The sequence below is a fragment of the Pelodiscus sinensis genome, chromosome 27, assembly GCF_052426305.1.
Source record: "Pelodiscus sinensis isolate ZL-2025 chromosome 27, ASM5242630v1, whole genome shotgun sequence".
Taxonomy (NCBI): domain Eukaryota; kingdom Metazoa; phylum Chordata; order Testudines; family Trionychidae; genus Pelodiscus; species Pelodiscus sinensis.
Window position 1 is genome coordinate 18,069,045 of NC_143078.1, and position 9,151 is coordinate 18,078,195.

At 49.0% G+C, this 9,151-nt stretch overlaps 1 protein-coding gene across 1 annotated transcript; it reads left to right on the forward strand.

Moving 5' to 3' along the window:
• The first annotated feature begins 1,967 nt into the window (after window positions 1-1,967).
• On the forward strand, window positions 1,968-8,303 carry LOC102453417 (potassium voltage-gated channel subfamily A member 3). The gene has a single exon (XM_075910063.2). The coding sequence runs from the start codon at window positions 2,031-2,033 to the stop codon at window positions 3,759-3,761; it is 1,731 nt and encodes a 576-aa protein (XP_075766178.2). The 5' UTR covers window positions 1,968-2,030; the 3' UTR covers window positions 3,762-8,303.
• Window positions 8,304-9,151: the final 848 nt, after the last annotated feature.

Genomic DNA, 9,151 nt, shown 5'->3' on the forward strand with positions numbered 1-9,151 from the left:
CCTTTGAATCACTGGGCCCCAGGGACTGTCCCCTTTGTCCCTTCTCCTCTGCAGGCCTGTGAGACGCATATCACAGACATGCTCACCACGTTGGGTATGCTCCTTAACACGTGGCTCAGTCTCTGCATGGCTGTAGCTGTCCAGATAAGATGTCTTCAAGGGCAGATATTCTCTGAGGTGAGCACCCTGAAGTACAAGGCACATGTGCTGAAGAGCATCAGACTGGCTGCCTATTAGGTGCCAAGGACACACGCAGGATATTTGCCTGCAAGAAAAGGCTGTTTGGGAGGAGGCTTTGCTTGGCCTGGGTGTGAAGTCCTAGGCTCCTCCAGTGAATGAGCAGAGTGTTTTGCACTGGCCAATCTGGCTCTGGGTTAGAATGATGCCACAAGAGGATCTGGAGCTTTTCCATTTCTTGAGGCAGAGTGTGGTGAAGGGAAAGCTAGCTTGAGCTCCGTTAGACGCATGGGTATTCTGTGTGATATTTTCATGTGGTGTGCCTGTTGATAAATCCACCCTGCCTCTTTTTGTAATTTTGTTTGTAGCTTTCCATGTATTCTTGGCTCCTTTTATACGTTCGTGTATTTTCTACAGCTCATTAATAAGTATAAATAAATTTGATCTTTTTATAGGTTTCCCCCTTCTGGAGGCTGTTTTGTTTAAAAATAACCAAAGCAATAAATCAAAGTGGGGAGTAGAATCTAGAAAACTGGTGCTCTACATTTCCCATCTTGCTATCCCTTTCTCTCTGGAAAACACTGCTGTTTAGCCAGGATCTGGACTGGACTCCTCTCCAATTTAGCAATCTGAGCAGGCCAGGAATTAGTAGAATCATGTACATAGAATTCTACCCTGCATTTCAAGACGCGTCCTGGAGAAAAAACTTAGCTCAGGAAATAGAGCAAGAGGTCACTTATTGAAAAAATCCACCACATTGTGTTGCGATACCCACTGGTTCAGTGTTTTAATTATCACTGGGTGTGCAGCCCAAAACAGGCAAGTTTATTGTTGTAGCTACCTAGCAAATATTGCCTCGGTGAGCATCTTAGTTGAAATGGCCAAGTGGGTGGAGGAGGTAACTATTAAAGCTGGTCAACATGTTTTGTGCAGAGTGTTTTCCCCACATAAACACCATGTTTCATCAAAACTGAAAAATTTTCACAGGAAAAAGTTAATTTTGATGAAAGATCTTGGTTTTTTCCGCAGGAAACAGTGAAACAAACATTTTCCGTTTGAATAAACAGTTCTAGATGCCATGAAACCTGTTTGGTTTTGTTCTGACGTAAAATGTTATTTCCTTTAGTTTTCTTCCAATTCAAATAAAAACAACAAAATCACAACTTCATCCAAATGCTGACACAAAACCTTTTGTTTGTGTTTCTTGTTCCCTTAAAATGTATTTTGTTTCAAGATGTGGATTTGAAATGACATTTGTATATGTCCCAAGGGGGGGTGTGAATTCTGCCTCACAATTCGTGGCAGGGAGAATGCGGGTTTTCTGACCCAAGCACAGTGGACTATTATCCTGGAGCCTGTGCACTGCCAGCCTGGGCGTGTTCCTGCTCCTGGCACGGGGGGCATCCCTCTGAGCTCCACCTGGCCTGGGCGGGACGGGTTGGTGCCTTCCCGGTGCCCTGGCTGGCCATGTCTCAGCTTCAGCACCTCAGTGGAGAGGGACTCCCCGAGCCCTGCCTGGGTCGTGCCCATCCTGGGGCGAGCCGATCTGCCCCCCCCCCCCCCCCCCGGGATGCCCATTATGCTTCCTAGCCTGGGGTGGGCACCTCCCGCTGGGAGGCATCTGGGCTGCAGCCCGCTTGGCTCCATCGCCTCGGGCTCCTTCTGGGTAGCCGGGGCTCCCTGCAGAGCCCCCGGGCTCCCCGCCCGCCCCGCGCCCGGGCTGGGCGGTCCGGGGGCGGCCCCGGCGCGCTGAGCGGCGCTGGGCGGCGCTGGGCGGGGGGCGGATTTTTTGAGCCGAGCGGCGGCGGCTGGCGGCGGGCGGGTCTCTCCTCTCGGCCGCGCCGCTGCCCTGCATGGACGAGCACCGGAGCTTGCTGCGCTCGCCGGCCGCCTCCTCCTGCAGCCGGCACCCGCGGGGCGGCGGCGGCAGCAGCCACCACAACCCGGGCTACACCGAGCCGCCCTCCGCCGCCCCCCAGCCCGGGCGGGAGGAGGAGGAGGAGGAGGAGGGCGGCATGACCGTGGTGGTGGGCGGGGGGGGCCCCCTGCTGGAGGAGCCCCAGCACCCCCACCCGTTGCTGGGGGGGGAGCGCTACGACCACCCCCCGGCCCACGTCCCGCTGCCCCCCGGCCACGCCCCAGGCGGGGAGCACGAGTGCTGCGAGCGGGTGGTCATCAACATCTCCGGCCTGCGCTTCGAGACGCAGCTCAAGACCCTGGCTCAGTTCCCCGAGACCTTGCTGGGTGACCCCCGCAAGAGGATGCGCTACTTCGACCCCCTGCGCAACGAGTACTTCTTCGACCGCAACCGGCCCAGCTTCGACGCCATCCTCTACTACTACCAGTCCGGAGGCCGCATCCGGCGCCCCGTCAACGTGCCCATCGACATCTTCTCCGAGGAGATCCGCTTCTACCAGCTGGGTGAGGAGGCCATGGAGAAGTTCCGGGAGGACGAGGGCTTCATCCGCGAGGAGCAGCGGCCTCTGCCCGACAAGGAGTTCCAGCGCCAGGTGTGGCTCCTCTTCGAATACCCGGAGAGCTCTGGGCCAGCCAGAGGCATCGCCATTGTCTCGGTCCTCGTCATCCTCATCTCAATCGTCATCTTCTGCCTGGAGACCTTGCCAGAGTTCAGGGACGACCGTGACTATGAGGCGACCGGGGGGACCTTTGGCACAAGCAGCGGCCCCTTGGCCACGGAGGTCTTTACCAATTCCTCCTCCTCAGCTGTCTCCATGGTCTCATCCTTCACCGACCCCTTCTTTGTCGTGGAGACGTTGTGCATCATCTGGTTCTCCTTCGAGCTGCTCGTTCGCTTCTTTGCCTGCCCCAGCAAGGCCACCTTCTCCAAGAACATCATGAACATCATCGACATTGTGGCCATCATTCCCTACTTCATCACCTTGGGCACAGAACTGGCCGAGAGGCAGGGGAATGGCCAGCAAGCCATGTCCCTGGCCATCCTCAGGGTCATTCGGCTGGTGAGGGTCTTCCGTATCTTCAAGCTTTCACGACACTCCAAAGGGCTGCAGATCCTGGGGCAGACCCTCAAGGCCAGCATGAGGGAGTTGGGTTTGCTCATTTTCTTCCTCTTCATTGGAGTCATCCTCTTCTCCAGCGCTGTCTACTTTGCAGAGGCTGATGACCCCAGCTCAGGCTTCAGCAGCATCCCTGATGCCTTCTGGTGGGCGGTGGTGACCATGACCACAGTGGGCTATGGGGACATGCACCCAATCACCATTGGGGGCAAAATTGTGGGGTCTCTCTGTGCCATTGCTGGGGTTCTGACCATTGCCCTTCCCGTGCCTGTGATAGTCTCCAACTTCAATTATTTCTACCACCGGGAGACTGAAGGTGAGGAGCAAGCCCAATATCTACATGTCGGGAGCTGCCAGCACCTCTCCTCTACGGAGGAGCTGAGGAAGGCACGTAGCAATTCCACCCTGAGCAAGTCGGAGTACATGGTGATAGAGGAGGGGGGAATCAACAACACTGCATTCAAACAGGCTGCCTTTAAGACGGGAAACTGCACAACCACAAACAATCCCAACTGTGTGAACATCAAAAAGATCTTCACTGATGTTTAAAAAGAGGAAATGTTTAAAAAATAATAATGCAAAGTGACCATGTAATCGGTATTGTCTGGAACATGCATCTTCATTGGTCTGCGTGTGCCCTTGTTTTACACATATATTTTTTAGATCATTCCTATTAAAGAACAAAGAAGAGGATTACAAAATAATCAGAAGAAAAGAGGATGAGGGTGGTTATGGAAGGGAAGATGAAAGGACAACAACAGAAGAACACGCTCCCCGTTGAAACAGGTGTTTATTCTGAAACATGTTGCAGGGCTGCTTTGGAGCTTGGGGGTTTTTTTTGGTTTGGTTTGTTCTCGTTTTTGCAAAGAGTCACTGTGCAGCCGATTTCCCTTTCGATCACACACTCACGCATTTGTTGGACAGAAAACCGTGAGTCAGAAGAGAAAAATAAAATTATATGGCAGAGCCTTTTTGCAGGCAAGGGGGAGAAAACCATTTAATTTTACTGATGGCCATGTTGTTAAATTATGCTAAATATTGAACATGTGGTGCATGTCCTTCATGGGCACAGCCTTGATTTCTTTTCTTCCCTAGCCAGATCGTTTATGAAATTTTAATCTGTTCAGAGACCCAAGTGCAATCAGTTGTGATTTAATCAGAAAAATTGCCCATATTCTCTGTGCCTAATTTCCTTTTCCCACCTATGGAATTGTTTCATCCCACCTGAAATTCCTGGCTGCATGGTGTTTGTGGGGAAATATCCTTCCCACATTAGCAACTGACTAACCGAAGAGCATCCTAAGAGTTTGAACATCCTGTGAGGCCAATGCAGATGGGGGAAACTTAGGCTCCCATTAAATCAGTAATGGGCTTTTAGAAGTGACTGTGCAGCCTCAAACAAAACTCGAGCCTAGTATCAAAGTGTGTGTGGGGGTATTTCTGTCCATTTCCAATGTATCTGAGATAAGTGTCTGCATCTATCACAAGAGGATTAAGTGGCAAACGCCTTCCAGCGGAAGTTACTAATTCGGACCTGAGTGATGCAGTTTCCATAGCAACACTGGTTTCCTGGGAAACCCCAAAAGGTTGTCATGGTATCCCTTCGCCCCATCCCCCTTCAGCCTGTGCTGTTTCCACAGTAACCCTTCCAGATGGTTCCAAGTTCTGCGATTCCACGGAAAAGCCGCTGCTCTGGTAAACCACACACACATGCAGAGAGTTAATCCCAGAGAGAGCTAGGTGTAGACACTAATTACCCTCCATGCACACTGCTTTAGATTTGAAACATTCCTGCAGTCCTGGTACCTACCGAAGCAAAATGATCATCCTAGGAATAGGTAGGATGCTGCTGCACATGTTCAGAATAAAACACCTGTTCCTAGGCCATAAAGACAACAGACCTCCAAATTACCCTCGCTATCAAGTTAATATCTCATTGGTGAAATTAATTCTCTATATGCAAAGCTCTACATCTGCTCAGAAGTTCTAGAAAGGTGAACTCACCCGTTACTTAAACATATGGTACGTGACCTAGATTTTTCAAAAACCTCCCTCCAGTGCCAAACAGCAATTCCACTTTCAAGCATATACAGATTGGAACAACCTTTTTCACGCAAAAGGGTGTTGATCTTTTGACACTGGGTGTGTGTGGAGGGGGGAGTAAGCATAAGGGTGAAAAGTATCCAAAATCCTGAGGGAAAATATGCTTGCCTCGTCTCATCCAAGTCAGCGGCTGCGGAACGTCAGACAGAAACAGGTGAGTTAATGCACTGTGGAGAAAACATCCTAATACCTTGCAGCTTTCGGATGTCGCACTCAGATCTTAGTACCCACAGCAGCATGCAGCCCCCTTTATGATTTGTTTTTCAGCCAAGCATAGGGTCTTACTTCATTTTGATTTGCATATTGTTTGGTTCAAACCATGATGTGTTGAATTTAAAGAGCACTACATGGGCTCACTGTGCAGCGAAGCTTCAATACTGGTTGTGGCTTCATTCACCAATATTGTGCTCAAATGACGATTTCCAAAGTGGTTTCATTCATTTGGCCTCAGATCCCTTTTGAAAAGGAAAATCCAATCCAATGACAACCTGTTCCTTCCTGTAAAGATGCAAGAGGGGAGCAGCAGCAGTCAGAGCCCAGTTAAGATGCACTTGAGGACGTCCCACTGAAGTTAGGTGTTTTGCGGAGAATAAATGGACTTAAGCACACACAAGCATTTTGCTGAAATTGAGGAATTTGTCTTATTTATAATAAAAGAATGTAGAAAGGGACGAGACAAGGTAGGTTATAGGCAAATAATCATCTGATTTTAATTATATGTTTGGAGCTTTAAAAAATGTAATATGGTTTAATTATTTATAAAATTCTTGGCTTTATTGAAGTTGACGTTTGACTACAGAGGAGCCAGGATTTCATTAATGATTTACATGTGGTTTTCTGTTTATTTAACATTTATCCATTTGCCTTCCTCTTCTTTGTGGCCCCCTTTGAGTTAATAAAACCTTTGAGAAAGTTCATCGGGTCAGATCCACGAGTGTAAAATGACATATCATTAGAACTACATCAGTTTGCACCTGCTCAGTATCTCCTCGGCTAAATGATTATGAAATGGTCAGATACAATATAAGCGAAGCTATGGCTGTCACTAGGTAGATGTGAGTGCCCCCTACTTGCCAGTTTTTTCAGGGTGGGATCCTCCATATTTTTCTTTCCATACTTTCATGAACACTTTTGTCATTCATCCAAGTATAAGCTGTTTGTCCATCAGTTGTCCATGTAACTCCTCAACATGCCTTTTAGATTTGTGTACCTGTATGTGTGATTTTGAAGATAACAAATCCTTGCTTTGAAAAAACTGTATGCAGATTTTCTCAGGGAGAATACTTAGTGTTCCTCATTTCCTATTTAGGATACAAGAAGATGCCTTTGGACGTGTTTTGAAATGATAAACAGAATTAAAGATTTTATTTATTCTGATTACAATGGGAAAGGCTTGAAAATAGTGTCTACTTTTCTTCCCCTCAGAGGACTCTAGATTTACAGATGAATTCTGTGTTTGAAGTCTTCTAGCATCAACATATTTGGGTATGTGGGGGAGGCCTAAGCATGAATATGACACTTCTGAATTATTAAAAAGGCATACCTGCATGTATATAATGTGCAGAGAGGCTTAATTAATCATTTTGAATTTGCACAATGATTTCTTACCATATTTTGGGGAGGGAGGTTGATCAAATAAATGTACAAAATGATTTTATTGTCCATAAAAGGTGATGTCTATAAGAGATCTGAAAGGATTTTATCTCCCACCTTGCTAGGGGCATGGTGGATCTCACAGGACCCCGCCATCACTTTTTGAGATCAGCTCTTTGCAGCACATCGGACTAGAGTGTTTTTACTCTGCTTAGAAAGGGGCAGCTTTAGAAGATTAGTATGATCTCTTGTGCTGCATGTGAATTGTCTGGCAGATTATGGAAAAGCCTTCCCTGGCGGGGGGTGTCTAGGGTTATACACCAGGATATTAATGAAACATCCCAGTTGACATTGTCTGTGTACAGAAGTCAAGCAGTTCCGAGCTGGGATTTCTGCGCCAGCTGGAACTTGGCTCTTCGGTAGCACTTCAGACTGTTAGACATGGTGTTAACTTGAGTGGCCATGAAATGCATGTGCATCCTGTCACGGTTACAATCGCAGTGGGAGCCAGAACATGGTTGTCTGGCTTCTGCGCTTTCTTGCCACAGCCCTGTCTTTCACACCTCTCAGCCAGGATCAGGGTGACATTCACTCCCTGCACAGGATGGAGGACAGAATAGACACAGAGGCTGTGTCTACACATCTGGGTTTTTGTGCAAGAAGCCTTTTGAGGAAGATCTCTTCCACAAAAACATCTTGTGCAAAAGCGCGTCCACACCTCAAAAGCACATTGCAAATGGGACACTTTTGCTTTTGCACAAGAGAGCGTCCACACTGCAGGGACACTCTTGCGCAAGAAAGCTCTGATGGCCATTCGCAGAACGGCCATCAGAGCACCTGTGCTTTTTCTGATAGGCTCTTTTTGCGCAAGAAACCCCTGTTGAGCATCCACACACACCTTTTTGCACAAAACGCAGTAATGCCTCATACAAGGAGGTATACCTACACCGCAAAAAGCCCTCTGTTCTGTCAACTGACTAGATTTTCTTGCAAAAGAACATGCTTGAGGTGTGGACGCTCAGCAGGTTTTTGCGCAAAACCCCTGAAGTGTAGACATAGCCAGCAGAAGGAACGAAGCCAGGCGCCTCCTTACTGCGCGGCCCATTGTGGCACTGATTGTCTGTGCTCGCACAAACCTCTTCTCCCAGTTACTTCATTTTACTGCCCCCCACTACAGAAAGGACGTGGACGCATTGGAGAGGGTCCAGCGGAGGCAGCCAAAATGATTAGGGGGCTGGAGCACATGACCTGTGAGGAGAGGCTGAGGGACTTGGGTCTGTTTAGTCTGCAGAAGCGAAGAGTGAGGGGGATTTGAGAGCAGCCTTCAACTTCCTGAAGGGAGGTTCCAAAGAGGATGGAGAGAGGCTGTTCTCAGTAGTGACAGATGGCAGAACAAGGAGCAATGGTCTCAAGTTACAGTGGGAGAGGTCCAGGTTGGATATTAGGGAAAACTATTTCACTAGGAGGGTGGGGAAGCGCTGGGCTGGGTTCCCTAGGGAAGTAGTGGAGTCTCCAACCCTAGAGGTGTTTAAGTCTCGGCTTGACAAGGCCCTGGCCGGGTTGATTGAGTTGGGATTGGTCCTGCCTAGAGCAGGGGGCTGGACTTGATGTCTCCTGAGGGCTCTTCCAGCTCTATGGTTCTATGATTCTACGATTTCTTCCGATTCAGAGTTCACATCGGGCCAGCACTTCTCTTCCCAGCATTCATGAGCTATTTGATTTCTCGCCCTTCCCAAATCATAGCACTTGAGTCCCCCTTATTTCCTAGACCCCATAACAAAGGGCTCGATCCAATGCACATTGCAGTCAATGGGAACTTTTCTGTTGCCATCACCGCACTAAACGCCGAGTCCCTCCATGGGCTCCCCCCCCCAGAAGAGAATGTATCCATGAGACACAGGAACTTAGAAATCCTTCCCACATGGGAAACTGTCCTTGGGCTGCACATCAGGGAGCGTCTGGTACCAAGATGGGTAGTGTGCAGTGGGCACCGCCAACAGCAGCTCCAGCATTCACAGTGAGGGAACTGCTGCTACCTGGTGGCCCCAGTGAATCCTTACCAGCTTTGCTACAGCTGGGACCGTTGCAGGAGGAAAGGGCTGAATGCAGCAAGGCCCCTATTTATTCTAGTCAGGGACAAGTTGAGGTTCCAAGTAATGATGGCAGTAAGACTCCAGTGCCACGATGGCGAGCGAGCACTCCAGAGCAGTGCCCTTACTTAGCACATCCCCGAGGGAGGGGCA

What these genes read in the sequence shown, in the direction of transcription:
- LOC102453417 (XM_075910063.2), top strand. Translation starts at nt 2,031, where the DNA reads ATGGACGAGCACCGGAGCTTGCTGCGCTCGCCGGCCGCCTCCTCCTGC.